This window comes from Ranitomeya imitator, chromosome 4 (assembly GCF_032444005.1).
Source record: "Ranitomeya imitator isolate aRanImi1 chromosome 4, aRanImi1.pri, whole genome shotgun sequence".
NCBI lineage: Eukaryota > Metazoa > Chordata > Amphibia > Anura > Dendrobatidae > Ranitomeya > Ranitomeya imitator.
In genome coordinates this window covers 703,246,949-703,273,114 of record NC_091285.1, presented here as the reverse complement: position 1 = coordinate 703,273,114, position 26,166 = coordinate 703,246,949, and the positions used below count along the sequence as shown (strand labels likewise).

At 44.7% G+C, this 26,166-nt stretch overlaps 1 protein-coding gene across 1 annotated transcript in view; it reads left to right on the top strand.

Moving 5' to 3' along the window:
• LOC138677399 (uncharacterized) overlaps positions 1–26,166 on the top strand; it is a 628,383-nt gene that overhangs the window by 489,439 nt on the left and 112,778 nt on the right. The window contains exon 24 of the mRNA XM_069767493.1: positions 16,624–16,734. Within this exon, the coding sequence (XP_069623594.1) occupies positions 16,624–16,734 (111 nt within the window). The remainder of the gene's footprint in view (positions 1–16,623; positions 16,735–26,166) is intronic.

The window sequence follows — 26,166 nt, the reverse complement described above, 5'->3', positions numbered from 1 at the left end:
AGCTCACCCTACATGAGACTATGGTTAGAAAAAGGAAATACTTAGCCTCGCATCCGCGTACACAGGGTTTGAACGCCCACATAGCTAGACTAATCTCGTTAGAGATGATGCCCTACCGGTTAGTTGAAAGCGAAGCTTTCAAAGACCTGATGGACTACGCTGTACCACGCTACGAGCTACCCAGTCGACACTTTTTTTCCAGAAAAGCCATCCCAGCCCTCCACCAGCATGTTAAAGAGCGCATCGTCCATGCACTCAGGCAATCTGTGAGCACAAAGGTGCACCTGACAACAGATGCATGGACCAGTAGGCATGGCCAGGGACGTTACGTGTCCATCACGGCACACTGGGTAAATGTGGTGGATTCAGGGTCCACAGGGGACAGCAAGTTTGGGACAGTTCTGCCTAGCCCACGGTCTAGTAAACAGTTGTCTGTAGCCGTTCGCACCCCCTCCTCCTCCTCCTCCTCGTCCTCCTGCAGAAGCAAGAGCTCGTCCACAGACCGCAGTCGCACAAACACTCCATCCGCACCTGCCACTGTTGCACACCAGGTCTCCCATTATGGGGCAGCTACTGGCATACGTCAGCAGGCTGTATTGGCTATGAAGTGTTTGGGCGACAATAGACACACCGCGGAAGTTCTGTCCGAGTTCTTGCAGCAAGAAACGCAGTCGTGGCTGGGCACTGTAGATCTTGAGGCAGGCAAGGTAGTGAGTGATAACGGAAGGAATTTCATGGCTGCCATCTCCCTTTCCCAACTGAAACACATTCCTTGCCTGGCTCACACCTTAAACCTGGTGGTGCAGTGCTTCCTGAAAAGTTATCCGGGGTTATCCGACCTGCTCCTCAAAGTGCGTGGACTTTGCGCACATATCCGCCGTTCGCCTGTACACTCCAGCCGTATGCAGACCTATCAGCGTTCTTTGAACCTTCCCCAGCATCGCCTAATCATAGACGTTGCAACAAGGTGGAACTCAACACTGCACATGCTTCAGAGACTGTGCGAACAGAGGCGGGCTGTTATGTTTTTGTGGGAGGATACACATACACGGGCAGGCAGTAGGATGGCAGACATGGAGTTGTCAGGTGTGCAGTGGTCGAAGATTCAAGACATGTGTCAAGTCCTTCAGTGTTTTGAGGAATGCACACGGCTGGTTAGTGCAGACAACGCCATAATAAGCATGAGCATCCCCCTAATGCGTCTGCTGATGCAAAGTTTGACGCACATAAAGGATCAGGCGTCTGCACCAGAGGAAGAGGAAAGCCTTGATGACAGTCAGCGATTGTCTGGTCAGGGCAGTGTACATGACGAGGTACCGGGCGAAGAGGAGGTGGAGGATGAGGAGGATGATGGGGATGAGTATATTTTTAATGAGGAAGCTTTCCCGGGGGCACGGGAAATTGGTGGCGTGGCAAGGCCGGGTTCTGGTTTTTTGAGGGACACAAGTGACGTAGATTTGCCTGCAACTGCCCCTCAACCAAGCACAACCGCAGATTTGACAACGGGAACTTTGGCCCACATGGCGGATTATGCCTTGCGTATCCTCAAAAGGGACACACGCATTACAAAAATGATGAACGATGACGATTACTGGTTGGCCTGCCTCCTTGATCCTCGCTATAAAGGCAAATTGCAAAATATTATGCCACATGAGAACTTGGAACTAATATTAGCAACAAAACAATCAACTCTTGTTGACCGTTTGCTTCTGGCATTCCCTGCACACAGCGCCCGTGATCGTTCTCACACGAGCTCCAGGGGCCAGCAGACCAGAGGTGTTAGAGGGGCAGAAATCAGAAGTGGCGTTGGACAGAGGGGTTTTCTGACCAGGTTGTGGAGTGATTTTTCTATGACCGCAGACAGGACAGGTACTGCAGCATCAATTCAAAGTGACAGGAGACAACATTTGTCCAGTATGGTTACAAACTATTTTTCATCCCTTATCGACGTTCTCCCTCAACCGTCATTCCCATTTGATTACTGGGCATCCAAATTAGACACCTGGCCAGAATTGGCAGAATATGCATTGCAGGAGCTTGCTTGCCCGGCAGCTAGTGTCCTATCAGAAAGAGTATTCAGTGCTGCAGGTTCAATACTAACAGAAAAAAGGACTCGTCTGGCTACCCAAAATGTAGATGATCTAACCTTCATTAAAATGAACCACAACTGGATTTCAAAATCTTTTGCCCCACCCTGCCCGGCTGACACCTAGCTTTCCTATGAAAAGGTCTTGCCTGTGGACTATTCTGAATGACTTTTCCAATCTCGTAATTTTCTTCACCTGATTGTCCAGCATACGACATGTTTCCACCTCACGAAATGGCCAAACTCCCCACACGGGGCCGTGCTATCGCCACTTTGCGCTTGGACCCTTGAGAGTGCTGTTTGTCTGAAGAGGTGGGTGTGGCCGCTTTTGGTCGACGGCACTGCCACTGGGTCCCTCATAGTACAATAAAGTGTCTCTGGCGGTGGTGGTGCGCACCCAACGTCAGACACACCGTTGTAATATGAGGGGCCCTGTGCCTGTACCGCCGGCCACAAGACAGTTCCCCCCCCCAGCTCAAACAGTGCTGTACCACTAGCAAAATTATCTCTCACAGCTTCACCAATGTGTAGTCTAGCCGCTGACATCCTTCAATGCCTGGCACTGACAATACCATTGTTTTGACATTTTTGTTATGTTAGGCCTTCGAAGCCTGTCTGCGGTCCCTTCTTTCTACAACTACTACACTGACCAGGCCACTGCTGGCCGTGTTACCCTGGAACCAATTTAAAAGTGCCTACAGTCAGCCCAATTTTGTTATGTTAGGCCTTCGAAGACTGTCTGCCGTCACTCCTTCCACTAGACTTCCACTGACCATACACTGCTGCCCATGTACCCCTGGAACCAATTTAAAGTGCCTACAGCCAGCCCAATTTTGTTATGTTAGGCCTTCGAAGCCTGTCTGCGGTCACTCCTTCCACTAGACTTCCACTGACCAGACCACTGCTGCCCGTGTACCCCTGGAACCAATTTAAAAGTGCCTACAGCCATGTGTTATTATTTTAGGCCTTCGATGCCTGTCTGCGGTCACTCCTTCCACTAGGCCTCCACTGACCACACCACTGCTGCCCGTGTACCCCTGGAACCAATTTAAAATTGCCTACAGCCAGCCCAATTTTTTTATTTTAGGCCTTCGATGCCTGTCTGCGGTCCATTCTTTCAACTACTACTACACTGACCAGGTCACTGCTGCCCGTGTACCCCTGGAACCAATTTAAAATTGCCTACAGCCAGCCCAATTTTTTTATTTTAGGCCTTCGATGCCTGTCTGCGGTCCATTCTTTCAACTACTACTACACTGACCAGGTCACTGCTGCCCGTGTACCCCTGGAACCAATTTAAAATTGCCTACAGCCATGTGTTATTATTTTAGGCCTTCGATGCCTGTCTGCGGTCACTCCTTCCACTAGGCCTCCACTGACCACACCACTGCTGTCCGTGTACCCCTGGAACCAATTTAAAATTGCCTACAGCCATGTGTTATTATTTTAGGCCTTCGATGCCTGTCTGCGGTCACTCCTTCCACTAGACTTCCACTGACCAGACCACTGCTGCCCGTGTACCCCTGGAACCAATTTAAAAGTGCCTACAGCCAGCCCAAGTTTGTTATGTTAGGCCTTCGATGCCTGTCTGCGGTCCATTCTTTCAACTACTACTACACTGACCAGGTCACTGCTGCCCGTGTACCCCTGGAACCAATTTAAAATTGCCTACAGCCAGCCCAATTTTTTTATTTTAGGCCTTCGATGCCTGTCTGCGGTCCATTCTTTCAACTACTACTACACTGACCAGGTCACTGCTGCCCGTGTACCCCTGGAACCAATTTAAAATTGCCTACAGCCATGTGTTATTATTTTAGGCCTTCGATGCCTGTCTGCGGTCACTCCTTCCACTAGGCCTCCACTGACCACACCACTGCTGTCCGTGTACCCCTGGAACCAATTTAAAATTGCCTACAGCCATGTGTTATTATTTTAGGCCTTCGATGCCTGTCTGCGGTCACTCCTTCCACTAGACTTCCACTGACCAGACCACTGCTGCCCGTGTACCCCTGGAACCAATTTAAAAGTGCCTACAGCCAGCCCAAGTTTGTTATGTTAGGCCTTCGATGCCTGTCTGCGGTCCATTCTTTCAACTACTACTACACTGACCAGGTCACTGCTGCCCGTGTACCCCTGGAACCAATTTAAAATTGCCTACAGCCAGCCCAATTTTTTTATTTTAGGCCTTCGATGCCTGTCTGCGGTCCATTCTTTCAACTACTACTACACTGACCAGGTCACTGCTGCCCGTGTACCCCTGGAACCAATTTAAAATTGCCTACAGCCATGTGTTATTATTTTAGGCCTTCGATGCCTGTCTGCGGTCACTCCTTCCACTAGGCCTCCACTGACCACACCACTGCTGTCCGTGTACCCCTGGAACCAATTTAAAATTGCCTACAGCCATGTGTTATTATTTTAGGCCTTCGATGCCTGTCTGCGGTCACTCCTTCCACTAGACTTCCACTGACCAGACCACTGCTGCCCGTGTACCCCTGGAACCAATTTAAAAGTGCCTACAGCCAGCCCAATTTTTTTATTTTAGGCCTTCGATGCCTGTCTGCGGTCCATTCTTTCAACTACTACTACACTGACCAGGTCACTGCTGCCCGTGTACCCCTGGAACCAATTTAAAATTGCCTACAGCCATGTGTTATTATTTTAGGCCTTCGATGCCTGTCTGCGGTCACTCCTTCCACTAGGCCTCCACTGACCACACCACTGCTGTCCGTGTACCCCTGGAACCAATTTAAAATTGCCTACAGCCATGTGTTATTATTTTAGGCCTTCGATGCCTGTCTGCGGTCACTCCTTCCACTAGACTTCCACTGACCAGACCACTGCTGCCCGTGTACCCCTGGAACCAATTTAAAAGTGCCTACAGCCAGCCCAAGTTTGTTATGTTAGGCCTTCGATGCCTGTCTGCGGTCACTCCTTCCACTAGGCCTCCACTGACCACACCACTGCTGCCCGTGTACCCCTGGAACCAATTTAAAATTGCCTACAGCCAGCCCAATTTTTTTATTTTAGGCCTTCGATGCCTGTCTGCGGTCCATTCTTTCAACTACTACTACACTGACCAGGTCACTGCTGCCCGTGTACCCCTGGAACCAATTTAAAATTGCCTACAGCCAGCCCAATTTTTTTATTTTAGGCCTTCGATGCCTGTCTGCGGTCCATTCTTTCAACTACTACTACACTGACCAGGTCACTGCTGCCCGTGTACCCCTGGAACCAATTTAAAATTGCCTACAGCCATGTGTTATTATTTTAGGCCTTCGATGCCTGTCTGCGGTCACTCCTTCCACTAGGCCTCCACTGACCACACCACTGCTGTCCGTGTACCCCTGGAACCAATTTAAAATTGCCTACAGCCATGTGTTATTATTTTAGGCCTTCGATGCCTGTCTGCGGTCACTCCTTCCACTAGGCCTCCACTGACCACACCACTGCTGTCCGTGTACCCCTGGAACCAATTTAAAATTGCCTACAGCCATGTGTTATTATTTTAGGCCTTCGATGCCTGTCTGCGGTCACTCCTTCCACTAGACTTCCACTGACCAGACCACTGCTGCCCGTGTACCCCTGGAACCAATTTAAAATTGCCTACAGCCAGCCCAATTTTTTTATTTTAGGCCTTCGATGCCTGTCTGCGGTCCATTCTTTCAACTACTACTACACTGACCAGGTCACTGCTGCCCGTGTACCCCTGGAACCAATTTAAAATTGCCTACAGCCAGCCCAATTTTTTTATTTTAGGCCTTCGATGCCTGTCTGCGGTCCATTCTTTCAACTACTACTACACTGACCAGGTCACTGCTGCCCGTGTACCCCTGGAACCAATTTAAAATTGCCTACAGCCATGTGTTATTATTTTAGGCCTTCGATGCCTGTCTGCGGTCACTCCTTCCACTAGGCCTCCACTGACCACACCACTGCTGTCCGTGTACCCCTGGAACCAATTTAAAATTGCCTACAGCCATGTGTTATTATTTTAGGCCTTCGATGCCTGTCTGCGGTCACTCCTTCCACTAGGCCTCCACTGACCACACCACTGCTGTCCGTGTACCCCTGGAACCAATTTAAAATTGCCTACAGCCATGTGTTATTATTTTAGGCCTTCGATGCCTGTCTGCGGTCACTCCTTCCACTAGACTTCCACTGACCAGACCACTGCTGCCCGTGTACCCCTGGAACCAATTTAAAAGTGCCTACAGCCAGCCCAAGTTTGTTATGTTAGGCCTTCGATGCCTGTCTGCGGTCCATTCTTTCAACTACTACTACACTGACCAGGTCACTGCTGCCCGTGTACCCCTGGAACCAATTTAAAATTGCCTACAGCCAGCCCAATTTTTTTATTTTAGGCCTTCGATGCCTGTCTGCGGTCCATTCTTTCAACTACTACTACACTGACCAGGTCACTGCTGCCCGTGTACCCCTGGAACCAATTAAAAATTGCCTACAGCCATGTGTTATTATTTTAGGCCTTCGATGCCTGTCTGCGGTCCATTCTTTCAACTACTACTACACTGACCAGGGCACTGCTGGCCGTGTACCCCTGGAACCAACATCAGAAAATATAAAAATAAGTATTTTGCTTATAAAAAAGAAAATACTGGTGAGATATCAAATGCAGACATTTTAACATTAAAAACAAACACACAACTCTAATCTGGTACAGTACTAAAAATGGCCACCAGCTACAATTACTTTCTCCTGCAAGTAGTTAACTGAAAGTTTTTTTAAATTGAAAACACACATATGGCATCCACCGAGTGTTGTCCTGTCGCGTCTTCTTTATATTATTGCCGAGAAGATGCAAAATAATGAAAATAATAAAATCATTAATTACCAAAATAATAGAGAAAGTCAACACCACATTGCAAATAAACATTCATTCCAAATAAAGAAGCAGGGCGCGTCCGAGGGTGAGTATATACCTAATAAGAATATAATCACCCTCGGACGCGCAATGCTTATTTCCAACAGCCTTCCTTCCTAAGAATCAGCCCTTCCGTCGTGTAGAGAGACGTTGTGTTACACTCCAAGGTGTTCCCCAGGTTGCCTTTCCTGAGCTTCGATCTTCCGGCTCTCGTTTAGTAGTTCTTGGAAACTACTCTGCATTAGGCCTTCAAATTGGGTATGGGGTGTAGAGAGATGGTGTGTTCCACTCCAAGGTGTTCCCCAGGTTGCCTTTCCTGAGCTTCGATCTTCCGGCTCTCGTTTAGTAGTTGTTGGAAACTACGCTGCATTAGGCCTTCAAATTGGGTATGGGGTGTAGCGAGAGGGTGTGTTACACTCCAAGGTGTTCCCCAGGTTGCCTTTCCTGAGCTTCGATCTTCCGGCTCTCGTTTAGTAGTTCTTGGAAACTACACTGCATTAGGCCTTCAAATTGGGTATGGGGTGTAGAGAGAGGGTGTGTTACACTCCAAGGTGTTCCCCAGGTTGCCTTTCCTGAGCTTCGATCTTCCGGCTCTCGTTTAGTAGTTGTTGGAAACTACGCTGCATTAGGCCTTCAAATTGGGTATGGGGTGTAGCGAGAGGGTGTGTTACACTCCAAGGTGTTCCCCAGGTTGCCTTTCCTGAGCTTCGATCTTCCGGCTCTCGTTTAGTAGTTCTTGGAAACTACACTGCATTAGGCCTTCAAATTGGGTATGGGGTGTAGAGAGAGGGTGTGTTACACTCTAAGGTGTTCCCCAGGTTTCCTTGCCATTGCTTCGGTCTTCCGACTCTCGTTTAGTAGTTGTAGAAAAGTACACTGCATTAGGCCATACAAAATGGGTATGGGGTGGAGAGAGATGGTGTGTTACACTCCAAGGTGTTCCCCAGGTTGCCTTTCCTGAGCTTCTATCTTCAGGCTCTCATTAAATTGTGGTTAAATGGAACAACTGCATTTGGCGTACTAGTTGGTTTGGGGCCTACTATCGGTGTCTGCCACTCCTTGCTGTTCTCCTCCACTGAACAAAGCTGTGCCGCCTGTTTACTACGGTTGCCAATTTTGAACTGCATTTCGACTACTTACTGATTTGGCCCTACTCTCTGTGTCAGCCTCTCATTCCAGTTGTCCTCCACTGCAATGCCCCCTGGTTATTCCTGTGTTACCAATTTTGAACTGCATTTAGCCCACTTTCTTCTTTGGGCCTATATCTGTGTTTCCACTTCATCGTGCCCATTGCCCAGCCAGTGATAGATGAGTCTGCTGGTACATTGACCCATAACGCAACATTCCCCGTGCACGCTACACAACAACATTGTGACCCTGCTGAAAGTCAGGTTGCTCTTCCCGCATACCATACCACCTTACACGGGGACAAAGAGGAAGGTGCAGATGAAAGTGCAGGTTCCTTCATCAGGTGGGGGGAGGAATACTAGTTGGCGACGTCACTGGCACAGGGCCTCTCATAGTACGCAAAAGTGTTGCTGCCGGTGGGAGGCGCCCCCGCCGTGCAAACACACCGCTGTACTTTGAGGGGCCCTGTGCCAGTGCCAATGCCAACGAGTGGGCCCCCCCTGCTTGCTCAGGTTCACAGCACTTGCAAAGTTGAAATACTTACCTCTCCCTGCTCCACTGCCGTGACGTGGTCCAGATTTCCTGGGCCCACTAATTACTTGAACCAGCCCTACCCCCCACAACTTTAGCCAAATGACCCCCAATTTCAAATGCCTTCCAATTATTATAAGGTAAATTACGCTTGACAAGCTTCATTAAGAAGAATGGATGGTTTTGACATTAAAATGGCCACTCTAGGTGTTTTCCTGGCCCCCACTCACTGCCGACTATGCTGCCCCATTGACTTGCATTGGGTTTCGTGTTTCGGTCGATCCCGACTTTACGTCATAATCGGCCGATTTCACTCGACCCGACTTTGGACATAGTCGGGTTTCGCAAAACCCGGCTCGACTCTAAAAAGGTCAAGGTCGCTCAACTCTAGTAATCATTACATTATGGGAAATAATGAAATTTAACACTATATGCTAATTTTTTGAGAAGGACCTGTATTGAACTATCACTGCCATATATTGCATCTCCAGAGGTCTTTCCATGGTGCGGTCACTTGTATACACTGTTTAATGGCCCTTTAAGAAGATTAATGCCGCCTGATGCACCAGTAAAAATAGGCTCTGTGACTTTAAGAGACCCTCCTTCGTAAATGAAACAAGATGGGTCTGCTTATGTGTCACACACTACATGGCCAGCTAGGGTTGTTAAATGTTACAATGATATTTCCCAGTGAATGCATTTGTATTGGTTGAAAGCAATGTTAACCCCTTCAAGTCGTGGCCCTTTTTCATTTTTGGGTTTTCGTTTTTCACTTCCCTCCTTCCCTGAGCCATAACTTTTTTATTTTTCCATCAATATGGTCATGTGAGGGCTTATTTTTTGCAGGACATGTTGTACTTTTGAACGACACCATTGGTTTTACCATGTCTTTTACTAGAAAACGGGAAAAAAATTCCAAGTGCGGTGAAATTGCAAAAAAAGTGCAATCCCACGCTTGTTTTTTGTTTGGCTTTTTTGCTAGGTTCACTAAATGCTAAAGCTGAGCTGCCATTATGATTCTCTAGGTCAGTACAAGTTCAAAGACACCTAACATGACTAGGTTATTTTTTATCTAAGTGGTGAAAAAAAATTCCAAACTTTGCTAAAAAAAAAAAGTGCCATTTTCCGATACCCGTAGCGTCTCCATTTTTCGTGATCTGGGGTCGGTTGAGGGCTTATTTTTTGCGAGCTGAGCTGATGTTTTTAATGGTACCATTCTTGCGCAGACACATTCTTTTGATCGCCCGTTATTGCATTTTAATGCAATGTCGCAGCAACCAAAAAAACGTAATTCTGGCGTTTCGGATTTTTTTCTCGCTACGCCGTTTAGCGATCAGGTTAATGCTTTTTTTTACTTGATAGATCGGGCGATTCTGAACACGGCGATACCAAATATGTGTATGTTTGATTTTTTTTTATTGTTTTATTTAGAATGGGGCGAAAGGGGGGTGATTTAAACTTTTATATTTTTTATATTTTTTTCATATTTTTAAAAACATTTTTTTTTTACTTGTGCCATGCTTCAATAGCCTCCATGGGAGGCTAGAAGCTGGCATAGCCTGATCGGCTCTGCTACATAGCAGCGATCATCAGATCGCTGCTATGTAGCTGAAATGCAGGTGTGCTGTGAGCGCCGACAACAGGGGGGCGCTCACAGCCACCGGCAATCAGTAACCATAGAGGTCTCAAGGACCTCTATGGTTACCTTCCTGATGCATCGCCGACCCCCGATCATGTGACGGGGGTCGGTGATGATGTCATATCCGGCCGCCCGGCCGGATGCGGTAGTTAAATGCCGCTGTCTGTGTTTGACAGCGGCATTTAACAGGTTAATAGCGGCGGGTGAATAGCGATTTCACCCGCCGCTATTGCACTCACATGTCAGCTGTACAAAACAGCTGACATGTCGCGACTTTGATGTGGGCTCACCGCCGGAGCCCACATCAAAGGGGGATTCACGGCATGCGCAGTACTAGTACGGCGCATGTCGTGAAAGGGTTAAGGTTGAAAATGCATCAAAAACGCTGCGTGTGAACATAGAAAGAGTGGTGGAGGAACATTTTGGTCTCGGGTTAATTATTTTGCCTTATATACAAGTCTGTTATGGCTGGCAATCAGGCAACACAGCGTGCAGTAATCAGCGCACATACAGAGATCTGGCAATAACCAAAAACAATAGGACGAGCTCTGAGACGTGGAATCTCTGTAGACTGCAGTACCTGATCTATCCTCACACAACTATAAGCAGCAGTGGATTGCGCCTAACAACTACCTATGCAACTCGGCACTGCCTGAGGAGCTGACTAGCCTGAAGATAGAAATACAAGCCTGACTTACCTCAGAGAAATACCCCAAAGGAATAGGCAGCCCCCCACATATAATGACTGTTAGCAAGATGAAAAGACAAACGTAGGAATGAAATAGATTCAGCAAAGTGAGGCCCGATATTCTAGACAGAGCGAGGATAGCAAAGAGAACTATGCAGTCTACAAAAAACCCTAAAACGAAAACCACGCAAAGGGGCAAAAGACCCACCGTGCCGAACTAACAGCACGGCGGTGCACCCCTCTGCTTCTCAGAGCTTCCAGCAAAAGACAATAGCAAGCTGGACAGAAAAAAACAGAAAACAAACTAGAAGCACTTATCTAGCAGAGCAGCAGGCCCAAGGAAAGATGCAGTAGCTCAGATCCAACACTGGAACATTGACAAGGAGCAAGGAAGACAGACTCAGGTGGAGCTAAATAGCAAGGCAGCCAACGAGCTCACCAAAACACCTGAGGGAGGAAGCCCAGAGACTGCAATACCACTTGTGACCACAGAAGTGAACTCAGCCACAGAATTCACAACAGTACCCCCCCCTTGAGGAGGGGTCACCGAACCCTCACCAGAACCCCCAGGCCGACCAGGATGAGCCACATGAAAGGCACGAACAAGATCTGGGGCATAAACATCAGAGGCAAAAACCCAGGAATTATCTTCCTGAGCATAACCCTTCCATTTGACCAGATACTGGAGTTTCCGTCTAGAGACACGAGAATCCAAAATCTTCTCCACAATATACTCCAATTCCCCCTCCACCAAAACAGGGGCAGGAGGCTCCACAGATGGAACCATAGGTGCCACGTATCTCCTCAACAACGACCTATGGAATACATTATGTATGGAAAAGGAGTCTGGGAGGGTCAGACGAAAAGACACCGGATTGAGAATCTCAGAAATCCTATACGGACCAATAAAACGAGGTTTAAATTTAGGAGAGGAAACCTTCATAGGAATATGACGAGAAGATAACCAAACCAAATCCCCAACACGAAGTCGGGGTCCCACACGGCGTCTGCGATTAGCGAAAAGCTGAGCCTTCTCCTGGGACAAGGTCAAATTGTCCACTACCTGAGTCCAGATCTGCTGCAACCTGTCCACCACAGAATCCACACCAGGACAGTCCGAAGACTCAACCTGTCCTGAAGAGAAACGAGGATGGAACCCAGAATTGCAGAAAAATGGAGAGACCAAGGTAGCCGAGCTGGCCCGATTATTAAGGGCGAACTCAGCCAACGGCAAAAATGACACCCAATCATCCTGGTCAGCGGAAACAAAACATCTCAGATATGTTTCCAAGGTCTGATTGGTTCGTTCGGTCTGGCCATTAGTCTGAGGATGGAAGGCCGAGGAGAAAGATAGGTCAATGCCCATCCTACCACAAAAGGCTCGCCAGAACCTCGAGACAAACTGGGAACCTCTGTCAGAAACAATATTCTCAGGAATGCCATGTAAACGAACCACATGCTGGAAGAACAAAGGCACCAAATCAGAGGAGGAAGGCAATTTAACCAAGGGCACCAGATGGACCATTTTAGAAAAGCGATCACAGACCACCCAAATGACCGACATTTTTTGAGAAACGGGAAGGTCAGAAATGAAATCCATCGAAATATGTGTCCAAGGCCTCTTCGGGACCGGCAAGGGCAAAAGCAACCCACTGGCACGTGAACAGCAGGGCTTAGCCCTAGCACAAATTCCACAGGACTGCACAAAAGCACGCACATCCTGTGACAGAGATGGCCACCAGAAGGATCTAGCAACCAACTCCCTGGTACCAAAGATTCCTGGATGACCGGCCAGCACCGAACAATGAAGTTCAGAGATAACTTTACTAGTCCACCTATCAGGGACGAACAGTTTCTCGGCCGGACAACGATCAGGTTTATTAGCCTGAAATTTCTGCAACACTCTCCGCAAATCAGGGGAGATGGCAGACACAATGACTCCTTCCTTGAGGATACTCACCGGCTCAGATAACCCCGGAGAGTCGGGCACAAAACTCCTAGACAGAGCATCCGCCTTCACATTTTTAGAGCCCGGAAGGTATGAAATCACAAAATCAAAACGAGCAAAAAATAACGACCAACGGGCCTGTCTAGGATTCAAGCGCTTGGCAGACTCGAGATAAGTCAAGTTCTTATGATCAGTCAATACCACCACGCGATGCTTAGCACCCTCAAGCCAATGACGCCACTCCTCGAATGCCCACTTCATGGCCAGCAACTCTCGGTTGCCCACATCATAATTACGCTCAGCAGCAGAAAATTTCCTGGAAAAGAAAGCACATGGTTTGAACACTGAGCAACCAGAACCTCTCTGTGACAAAACCGCCCCTGCACCAATCTCAGAAGCATCAACCTCGACCTGGAACGGAAGAGAAACATCAGGTTGACACAACACAGGGGCACAGCAAAAACGACGCTTCAACTCCTGAAAAGCTTCCACGGCAGCAGAAGACCAATTAACCAAATCAGCACCCTTCTTGGTCAAATCGGTCAATGGTCTGGCAATGCTAGAAAAATTACAGATGAAGCGACGATAAAAATTAGCAAAGCCCAGGAATTTCTGCAGACTTTTTAGAGATGTCGGCTGAGTCCAATCCTGGATGGCCTGAACCTTAACCGGATCCATCTCGATAGTAGAAGGGGAAAAGATGAACCCCAAAAATGAAACTTTCTGCACACCGAAGAGACACTTTGATCCCTTCACGAACAAGGAATTAGCACGCAGTACCTGGAAAACCATTCTGACTTGCTTCACATGAGACTCCCAATCATCTGAGAAGATCAAAATGTCATCCAAGTAAACAATCAAGAATTTATCCAGATACTCACGGAAAATGTCATGCATAAAAGACTGAAAAACAGATGGAGCATTGGCAAGTCCGAACGGCATCACCAGATACTCAAAATGACCCTCGGGCGTATTAAATGCCGTTTTCCATTCATCTCCCTGCCTGATTCTCACCAGATTATACGCACCACGAAGATCAATCTTAGTAAACCAACTAGCCCCCTTAATCCGAGCAAACAAGTCAGAAATCAATGGCAAGGGATACTGAAACTTAACAGTGATCTTATTAAGAAGGCGGTAATCAATACACGGTCTTAGCGAACCATCCTTCTTGGCTACAAAAAAGAACCCTGCTCCCAATGGTGACGACGATGGGCGAATATGTCCCTTCTCCAGGGACTCCTTCACATAACTGCGCATAGCGGTGTGTTCAGGTACGGACAAATTAAATAAACGACCCACCATTACATCCTTAAGAGCTTCAGAGAGACCCTTTCTGAACAAAGCCGCTAGTGCAGATTCATTCCACAGAGTGAGTACTGACCATTTCCTAAATTTCTGACAATATACTTCTACATCATCCTGACCCTGGCATAAAGCCAGCAGATTTTTCTCAGCCTGATCCACTGAATTAGGCTCATCGTAAAGCAATCCGAGCACCAGGAAAAATGCATCAACATTACTCAATGCAGGATCTCCTGGTGCAAGAGAAAACGCCCAGTCCTGTGGGTCGCCGCGCAAAAAAGAAATAATAATCAAAACCTGTTGAATAGGATTACCAGAAGAATGAGGTTTCAAGGCCAAAAATAGCTTACAATTATTTCTGAAGCTCAGGAACTTAGTTCTGTCACCAAAAAACAAATCAGGAATCGGAATTCTTGGTTCTAGCATCGATTTCTGATCAATAGTATCTTGAATCTTTTGTACATTTACAACGAGATTATCCATTGAGGAGCACAGAGCCTGAATATCCATGTCCACAGCTGTGTCCTGAAGCACTCTAATGTCTAGGGGAAAAAAAAGACTGAAGACAGAGCTAAGAAAAAAAAATGATGTCAGGATTTCTTTTTTCCCTCTATTGGGAATCATTGGTGAGGCTCCTTGTACTGTTATGGCTGGCAATCAGGCAACACAGCGTGCAGTAATCAGCGCACATACAGAGATCTGGCAATAACCAAAAACAATAGGACGAGCTCTGAGACGTGGAATCTCTGTAGACTGCAGTACCTGATCTATCCTCACACAACTATAAGCAGCAGTGGATTGCGCCTGTCACTACCTATGCAACTCGGCACTGCCTGAGGAGCTGACTAGCCTGAAGATAGAAATACAAGCCTGACTTACCTCAGAGAAATACCCCAAAGGAATAGGCAGCCCCCCACATATAATGACTGTTAGCAAGATGAAAAGACAAACGTAGGAATGAAATAGATTCAGCAAAGTGAGGCCCGTTATTCTAGACAGAGCGAGGATAGCAAAGAGAACTATGCAGTCTACAAAAAACCCTAAAACGAAAACCACGCAAAGGGGCAAAAGACCCACCGTGCCGAACTAACAGCACGGCGGTGCACCCCTCTGCTTCTCAGAGCTTCCAGCAAAAGACAATAGCAAGCTGGACAGAAAAAAACAGAAAACAAACTAGAAGCACTTATCTAGCAGAGCAGCAGGCCCAAGGAAAGATGCAGTAGCTCAGATCCAACACTGGAACATTGACAAGGAGCAAGGAAGACAGACTCAGGTGGAGCTAAATAGCAAGGCAGCCAACGAGCTCACCAAAACACCTGAGGGAGGAAGCCCAGAGACTGCAATACCACTTGTGACCACAGAAGTGAACTCAGCCACAGAATTCACAACACAAGTCATTACCCTGGAAAGGATGAACCTTAACATATTTCCCAGCAAAATCCATTTTGGTTTAGTTTTGTTTGTTTTTGCACCTGTAAAAATGGCGTTAAACTCTGACAACATTGTTTACATCTGTGAACTAGTAGTCAGAAATGCTTCCAGGGGTGATCCCCATGATGTTCCTGTGCCATTTGAGCAGTATTTCCATCATTTTCAGACATTTTTAGACCTTAAAAGGACCCCCGGGGGGATCACGGTAAAAATACTCGTGTCTCCCATAGACTTACATTGGGCTCGTTGTTCTGTCCGAGTAACCGAGTATTCCAATCTGCTCAACCCGAGCAACGAGCACCCAAGCAATTTAATGCTCGCTCATCTCTAATCAGAACAAAACAAATGAGCTTTCACCCTGCCCCAAATCCTGAAATGAGAACATTATGGGTCTCTTAAAATCGTGACATAAGCCTTTATTTCCTTTCAAATTTTAGAATTTTTGTTCCCACTACATATATAAAAAGCCAATGCACATATGCATGATTGGTATCTGTGTATTTGTATTGACCTGAAGAACCATATTGCCAGGTAAGGTATACTATACAGTGAACATGGTAAGTAACAAACCTAAATAACATTGTGAAATTGCACTTTTTTTGCAATTTCAATACATTGGATTTTTTTTCCCTCTTTTCCGTGCATCACATAATAAAATTAGTGCTGTCATTCGAAAGTACAAAAACAAGCCATCGTACGGCTAAGTGGATGGAAAAATTTAAAAGTTATGGCTCTTAGAAGAAGGGGAAGAAAATATGAAAGTCCAAAAATGGAAAATTGCAAGGTGGTGAATGGGTTAATAGGAAAAATGCTGTCTAAACCTGTGGTGCCTCTAAATGGTAATATGCATCTTATAGTCTAAAAAATACGGCATTAGAATTATCTTTTGCTTCATTATTATTATCGGTACCACAATATAATTAAGTATAATGTTAGATTTTCCATTCTGAACCTTGTGTGATCCGTATATTTCATGTCTCCACAGCTGAATATTTATCTGACCTTCCGAAATCATCAGAAGATGATTTTCAGTTAGCCATTAAAAGGTATCAACCACTGAGGACTCTCAATTCTAAATCTTTTTCAGAAGATGCCGGTAAGTATAAGTGAGACCCACTGATATACATTAGAGATCAGACAATAATTTATTCTACCCATCATATGTTGACTGATCGTCCTTCACTTCGGACTTTACAAACTTCTGCTCTACAACGGTGTCAATATAATGGTAGATTGTATATACTTACATCTGTATTATTCAGATATTTATTATCTCTACACCAGGTCCCAGTTCGCCTCAGACTCGACCTGTATATTATGAATCATTATCACAGCGGTGTAAGTATAAGGCTATGTGCACACGTTGCGGATTAGGCAATTTCTGGTGCAGATTCACAAAAAAGAAGTGACATGCTACTTCTTTTAACCCGCAGCGTTTCCGCAGCGGATTTTCCGCAAAGTGTGCACAGCATTTTTTTTTTCATTGATTTACATTGTACTGTAAATCAATTGCGGATCTGCAGCGTTTCTGCAGTGCAAAAAACGCTGCGGATCCGCAGAGATTCCGCAACGTGTGCACATAGCCTATGTGCAATTGGAAGACACTGACTCACGAGTTGAGGTGGCTCATCTTTAGCCTGCTTATCTCTGCGTGCTGCAATAAAGCAGCAGTGTGCAGCAGAGATAACAGGCTTTAAAAATAAGGGTAACTGGTACAAAGATATGGAATTGGAACATAACCAAATGCTATTCAAGTCAATGGAAGACCAAAACCGTCATATACACAACACCTTCAAACTAGCCCAAAAGCTGCCAAAACACATCAAATGAGGGGAGACATCAGGAAAGTGGCCTCAAGTTTCCCACAGTACAAATTGTGGCATGGCACAGCAGCAATCAGCCATGCATGACGTATCGGAGTCTGGGCCAGAATTTACAGCTTTGAACTGAACGTCACAGTAAGACGTGGTAGGTGAGGAATCTTTCTAGGCCTGCTGTGCTGGGAGCCCTGATGCCACATGCAACAGCTCAACCTGCTTTCATGCTCAAATACACTCAGGTGGCACAATTATCACTTTTGTAGGCTACTATTGTCAGAAAAACATAAGCACAATAGTAACACAGGTAGTTGACTCAAAGAACGTGGAGGCCTTCTGGTCTCGGAGGCCTACTGCTACAGGCAACACGCATGAAGGAGATCCAACCAGGAATCTACACATTTCCAAAAATTATTGTCAGACAAAACCAAATTGGCATCAATTTTAGAAGAGTAGAAATAGTATGATAAGGTCTGACTCGCCTTCCACTACAGCCAACCCAGCAGATGTAGACCAACCATGACTGTTCATATTTTCACAAATTTGTGTTAACATCATCAGCAGCAGCAGCCACAGCAGGCCCAGAAGCCACACTAAAGATATCACAGAGTGCAATTATGTGACATTAATGCATCACGCTAAAAAGTGCAAAATCACCTAGTCTGTGCAGTCTGCAATTGTGGTGCAAAAGTCCTTGGAGGTCCATGACGTGTTCATCTTGATGAAAGTTAGGCGGTCAACACTTTCAGGGGACATCTGGCTGCGCTTATCTGTCAGGACTCCACCCGCAGCTCTGAAGGCATGTCAGAGAGAAGGCTGGCTGCCAGGCACGATAAAACCTCCAAGGTTAAAGAGGCAACCTCAGGCCACTCATCCATTTTTGAAGACCAAAATGTGAAAGGGTCCAAACCTTCCATCATGGTATTGATATTCAGTTCTAGATACTCCTGCGCTATCCTCTCCTTTCATTCACCACGTGTCATACTTGAACTCTGTTGTGCTAGTGCATGAACTGGTCTAAACAAAGTGTGAAAGGACTCACAGAAATTCCTTCTTCCCCTTACACTGCTGCTGCTGCTAATGTTTTGGCATTGACAAATTGATGTGCCAGAGGTTGCAAGTCTAGAGATGCGATGCACACTGTGTGTCTCACTGCTGTCTTGGGGAAAACATCTCTTAACGCTTTGTAAAAGCTCTGTTGTACTAGAGCATTTGCAGGTCCTTTTCCAGTCATCTGTCAAAATTAGGTTTCATAGCGTGGATCTAACAAAATGGCAACCCAGTAGTCAGTACTTTGAAGATTAACTATACATGGATCATGTTCCAGTGCAGCAAGAAGGCACTCATATGTCGGGCTCTTCAAAAAGGTCGAAGCCCATGCTGTGTTGGTGGCTGAGAAACACTGATGCTTGCTTCCTCCGTCCCCTCATCAACCACAAACAACAGATAGTGGATGATTATCCTCTTCAACTCCTGACAGTTTCTAGTCCATCACCATATTCCTCCTCCATTTGTTCCTCAGCTCTTGCACCTTCCCTAACAGTTTGCCTGTTATCACCAGCCCCACTCGATCGCAGTAATGGACCCTCCATTTGCACACGCTTGTATGATGAAAGTCTGGAACTTTGAAACAATGTTATCCATTCCGCATCCTCCTCTTCTTCCTTTTCTTCTTCTGGGAGCACCACCTTCTCCCACAGGCTATACAAAGTCTGCTTCAGCATATAGATGACCAGAATAGTAATGCTGATGATAGCATCATCAGTGATAACCATTTTGGTAGCCATTTCAAAACTGTGCAGAAGGGTGCAGAGGTCTTTAATCTGTGCCCACTCTGTAAACATAATATGCGCCACGTCCATTCTGCGTTGATCCAGGTTATACGACATGACATGAGGGATCGTTGCTACTGCCACAGTAGTTGCAACATGTGCAAAGTGGAATTCCCTACAGCTGCAGCTTAGATAAACCAATCTGTTGCACAACTCTCAGGGTAAATAGTAGATAGCAGCTGGAAGAGTATAACCCAATAAAATTAAAACATAACTTTTACTAATACTATTAAAAATGGACAAAAAATACACAACACAAATACAAAATAAAGGTGCTCACGCCGAAAACTGTGCTCTAATAAAAAACTGGTTTGGTCTCACCAATTGTGGAGGAGGGTACCCATGCCAATAATAGAGGGTCCCAGGGAGGGTCCAGTAGTTGTAGGATTAGACAGAGGGGACGGGGACCCTGGGAGGCGTTTACTACATCTTACACGGTGGGGTGTGTCCGTAGTAGGGCTCATTTGGGCCTGTCCTTGTGAGGACAGGAGTTATTGCTGGGGCACGACAGGGGTTTAGGAATAAGGTCCCCATCCCCTCTGTCTAATCCTACAACTACTGGACCCTCCCTGGGACCCTCTATCATTGGCATGGGTACCCTCGTCCACAATTGGTGAGACCAAACCAGTTTTTTATTAGAGCACAGTTTTCGGCGTGAGCACCTTTATTTTGTATTTGTGTTGTGTATTTTTTGTCCATTTTTAATAGTATTAGTAAAAGTTATGTTTTAATTTTATTGGGTTATACTCTTCCAGCTGCTATCTCCTCTCCTCTCCCAAAGTGGAATTCCACCATATCGGCACATCGCATATCAACCTGTTAGCTGTCATCGACAAATAACTCTGTATCGATTAACATCGATGACCTGAGAGTTGTGAATAGCAGAAGTGAGCACACAACTTTCATGCTTTCTGCAGCAGCTCACTCAGGCCAGGATAGTGGCAAAGACAATGTTGTACCACCAGGTTGATGATGTGATCCATGGAAGGCACATGTGTGAGCTTGCCTCTTCATAGAGCTTCCACCAGGCTCACACCATTATCGGACATGGCCTTTATTGGATGCAGCTTCAGTGGAGAAAGCCATTGATCAAACTTGGCCTTGAGAGCTGTCCACAACTGTTCAGCTGTATGACTGCGATCTCCAAGGCATATCAATTTTAACACTGCCTGATTGCTGTGAGCCCTGGCTGTGCAGTACAGAGGTGGAGGGGATTTGCTCAGCACTGTTGGAATGTGTGTCTCATTAGGGAAGGGGATGGGGTCGTAGGTGGAGGACCTAGAGGATGTGGAGGAGGCAGAAGCAGTGGAGGAAGTGTTAAATGTAGAGGTTTGTCCTGCAAACCTTGGGGATTACAAGACTTGTAGAGCAGCGCTTGCCCCCACAGCCACCAAAGTCACCCAGTGCCCAGTCAGTGAGATGTAACGCTCTTGGTCTTGCTTACTTGTCCAAGTGTCTGTGGAGAAATGCACCCTGGCAGACAAATAGTTAGTCAAAGAAAAGGTGATGTCGTCTGCGACATGCTAGTGTAACACAAGCACAGCTTTCGTAGAAAAGTAATGGAGAATGGGCAACTGGTAGTGGGGGACTGCGATGGCCATCAGTTTTCCAAAATGGTATGTATCTACCAGGCAGAAAGGCAGCTTTTCCATGATGAACAGAATGGAGATGGTGGAGTTCAACCTCTTAGCTTTTTCATGTGTATGAGGAAATGATTACTTATGTCACCACAACTGGGGGCCTTGTCTGTGGACCTCAGTAATGGCACAAAAAAAAAATATAATGGATGGTCTATTTCACAGCCACACAGGACACTAGCTAGCTAAACTATCTGACTAATAAACATCCGGCTAGCTAATTATCTAAAATGTAGCAGCAAACAGTCCCAGCATCAGGAGCGGCCTCTCTGTGGTGTTACAGTGTCAACATGGTGCTAAAACAAGATGTCCGCTCTATATATGGAGAGGGACATGTGATTTCAGCAGCTAATGACAAAAGACGTTGTATCAGGACATTGTGGATATTTCCTGCATCCTGATTGGCTTGCCGCAATGTGCACACATAAAGTAACAAGAAAAAAAATTAGTTTACAAGCACGCCGTTCCTCTGAGCCCTGCAATCCCCCTACCCTCTTCAAACACGTGCCCCACACTCATCATACACCACCATTATCAAAGCCAAAGTGCTGAAAATACTTTTTTGGCAATTTAAAAATTTTCCAGCACTTTTAACCAAATGTTTCCAATTTTTTACGATTTTATAAAATTTTGCTTGTGTTTCCGATCACAAATCCAAATGTGCCGCATTCGTGGCGATTTTATGTTTGTCGATCGTTTTTCAAACAAATTTTCTCATCACTAATTACCAACAATGATGATTTTAAAGCAAGCTTAAAGGGAACATGTCACCTGGAAATATGCTATCACCCTGCAGATATGGAGATAATAATCTAAAAGGTTAATAGTGTTGCGAACCTGTCTGGCACTGGAACGTGGAGTCTCGATGCCAGAATGAAATTAATTTTAATCACCTTGGCATTGTTTGGCTTTCAGTCATAGGGGCGACACTGCTGGTTCAGCCACCGTTCTGTCTATAGACTACTCTGTTAATCAGACCCTGCTGTCAGTCAGTGCAGGGGGTGCGATTAGAGTTGCCACTAACTATGCACTGAGAGGTGACTGAACCTGCGCCGCCGCCTCCTCTATGACTGGAAGTTGATGCTGGCAGGGAAATAAAGGTCACTTGCTGCCAGCAGCGAAACTCTAAGTTCCAGCCCAGGGCACGTTCAGAATACTATTAAGCTGCATATTAACCCCACAGCTGAAGGTTAATAGCAATTTTTTAAGGGGTTCCCTTTAAAAATCATTAAAGTTAACAAATGAGCATTTTTCTTGTACTTTAGATGACTGATAATCTGTTCATATTGGCCAATTACTGGGAAGAGAGCGTACCTAAGATCATAAGGAAAAATGCCATCCTTTTTTAAAAAAAACTGTGATCCTGTGATCGATTGTAGTGTATACTGCTGTACCTCAGTTCTACAGTATATAATGACATGGATATCTCCTTAGAAGCTTCAGCCTTATAGCAACCATTCAGCAACTGAGGAGCTTTGGTTTGGGCCGATGGAAGCTTGTGAGCCCATGCATCAGTGATTTTTCTATCTAAGTACCGCGGTCAGAAAATGGTGGTAAATAAAAATACTTAAACAGTGGAGATTGAGACTAGCTGTGACTGCTGCTGTTTCAGCCGGATCCTGACCATGTATTCCAGCTGTCATCTGCTGTGTATGGGTGGGGTCCTCTCCTGAACCCATTCTATACACAATCACCCAGATTTTCATCCACAGTACAACAGGGTGTCCTAAAGAGGTTGATTTCACCAGTCTGTTCCTAAAATTGGAAAGCAGATGGAATAAACTAACAAAGATATGGAAGACCCTCAACAGATTCATTCAACGTGCCCAAACATACCAGTGTTTTCACACATAAATCACTGTAATACAGTACTATGAACACGCACATATTAATAACATATTTTCTATTCCAGATGCACATACATGTACATATAAATGAATGCCTACAATTCTGCATGCATATGCAAATGCACACATATGCATATACACTTATAAAGAATTAAATGTGCATAACCACAAATACATATCATTTATGTGTGTATAATACATACATATACTGTATATACAATACACACATTATGTATGGCAGGTGGACAAGTCCTACATGAAGTGTTGTATCACCGCAGTACCTGGCCTCAATGATGTGAAACCTGGAAAGAAGACTCTGACACTTATAAATGTTAAGAGGTTTGCTTTTTGGGGCAGCATGAGTTCAGGTTTAAGGAATAGCTGGTAGAGATGGACAGGACAGGACAGGTCATACCCATCCTCCAATCCAACAGTTGATCAGATTTAAAAGGGCAGCTTAATTGCTTTATAAATGTCTGGAAGTAGAGGTGGAAATACCTCTCGTATTTGTATCTGAACATGGAGGTGAAAAGATCTTGGATAAGTTGCTTAGGCTCTGCCAGTCTGTTGGATTGTTTTCAAAAGGAGATTTGTAGTTAAAATTCTGCGCTGCCGCTAAGATGAATTTCAGGAGAGTAAAGTTGATTCACAGTGGTTTGATTCAACGCGATTCAGGGGTCTCATGCCCCCTTCATCAGGAAATACCACACAGAACATACAGGCATCACAGGTATAAATAGTTTTGCTAGGTTACAAAAAAAAGGGCACCAACAGGTCAGATGACTCAGTGTCAAAGTTCAATGATGACACACAATTAACAAATCAAACGATTAGGGAGGTATATACAATGAAAAAAATAATGCAATGACTTCTTTTTTATTTCTAGACGATATTTCCAAATTTGAAGCATTTAAGCAAAAAAAAAAAAAAAAAACACGATCTCTACTTAAATGGACAAGAACCTGTAAGAAAAGTAATTACTCCAGTTCAGAAGCAAATGCCCTACAGATGAGCTACCATGTGGAATCAACAAGCTGCTTATTCTTATCGAAAATCCATTGGAATCTTTACATTGAATATGGAATAAAATCATGTTTTATTATTTTACATTAAAAAATATAACTATATATATATATAAAGATTAATTTGTGGTAGTTTGTGGTGATCTAAATTTCCGAAAATTATAATTAGTGAGTTTAAAATTGTGTCACGTACATAAAAGTAAAAATTTAAGCAGCAGTAACCAGCGCTCGAAGTGAGCGCAGAAACAAAGTGAAAGTAACACTTCACCGTCCAGGGATCAATGATAGATATCATATGTAACAAGAGACAATATGGCATTGCCAAGAGAGGGGAATGAATGAATACACAGCACTCAGTGATCACAAAGAACAGCAGCATGAGAAGGGACACCCAGCACCAGAGTGAAGGAGGATTGGGATAAGTGCTCCTGTCGGGAGGGGTCATTACACCCTGTGAAGCTGCCAAAATCAGCTCTATCTCCCAGAATTTTTTTTTTCTTTTTTTAATACTTTTATTTATTTATATATATATTTAATGAAACTACAAAGATTTTATCTGAATGCACAGCCCTCCTCCTTTTTTAAGGATTCGATATTTCTATATTTATATTTTTATTTGTATAGCTATGATAGATTTTTTAATCCTTTGTGCTTTGAGCCATTTAAGATTTATATATACATTTATATTTAGGATTATCTTGGAGTTGTTCATTGATATGTTTTGTTGTAATTCATGTAATTCCTTTTTTTATAAGAAAATTCTTCTTCCTCTGCCCTGTATTGATCAAATTCCTCATGTAGGCATAGTCTGAGTTCTGCCTGGGAGAGGAGCGCTTTCACTCCTTTATCCATACAAATTTTACTCTTGGGATTAAATCCTGGGAGATAGAGCTGATTTTGGCAGCTTCACAGGGTGTAATGACCCCTCCCGACAGGAGCACTTATCCCAATCCTCCTTCACTCTGGTGCTGGGTGTCCCTTCTCATGCTGCTGTTCTTTGTGATCACTGAGTGCTGTGTATTCATTCATTCCCCTCTCTTGGCAATGCCATATTGTCTCTTGTTACATATGATATCTATCATCGATCCCTGGACGGTGAAGTGTTACTTTTACTTTGTTTCTGCGCTCACTTCGAGCACTGGTTACCGCTGCTTAAATTTTTACTTTTATGTACGTGACACAATTTTAAACTCACTAATTATAATTTTCGGAATTTTAGATCACCACAAACTACCACAAATTAATCTTTATATATATATAGTTATATTTTTTAATGTAAAATAATAAAACATGATTTTATTCCATATTCAATGTAAAGATTCCAATGGATTTTCAATAAGAATAAGCAGCTTGTTGATTCCACACGGTAGTTCATCTGTAGGGCATTTGCTTCTGAACTGGAGTAATTACTTTTCTTACAGGTTCTTGTCCATTTAAGTAGAGATCGTGTTTTTTTTTTTTTTTTTTTTGCTTAAATGCTTCAAATTTGGAAATATTGTCTAGAAATATAAAATAAGTCATTGCATTATTTTTTTCATTGTATATATCTCCCTAATCATTTGAATTGTTAATTGTGTGTCATCATTGAACTTTGACACTGAGTCATCTAACCTGTTGGTGCCCTTTTTTTTGTAACCTAGCAAAACTATTTATACCTGTGATGCCTGTATGTTCTGTGTGGTATTTCCTGATGAAGGGGGCATGAGACCCCTGAAACGCGTTGAATAAAACCACTGTGAATCAACTTTACTCTCCTTAAATTCATTTTAGCGGCAGCGCAGAATTTTAACTACAAATCTCCTTTTGAAGACATTATTTTCTCTGGTCGGTGAAGACCTGTGGATCTGCAGCAGCCGCTATCTATATGCTCTAATCTCATCCTAACCAGGTGAGCATATTTTGGTATATATTCTCCTCTGTGTAACGTGGATAAGACCCTATTGCGCTCTTTGTCTCCCCATTCTTTTACAATAGTCTGTTGGATTAGCACTAATAGTTAAAGGGGTGAGCCTGTGTTTTTTGTGGGACTTTTTATTTAGTATTGTACCTTTTTGCCATACTGAAAGACTTGTTTTACTTTCGGTTGGAACTTTATGGACTCTATAAAACTTCTAAAATTTGTGGATAAAGCAAACAAATAATCCCAAGAAGCACAGGTGATTGCTGGATAAAGTCTATATGTCCTGGGTAAAGAGAGTGCACTCACTACCTAAATCTGTTCAAAAAGATGCGAGGGGGGGTATGGCATGCAAAATAATTGTAAACGGGGTGCAAGTGAAAGGACATTTGGGCTCTGGAAGTTTAGTGACCCTGGTATGAGCCATGTTTCTACATGTGCCAGTCTCTGAGAAGGTGGTAAGCATTAGGTGTACC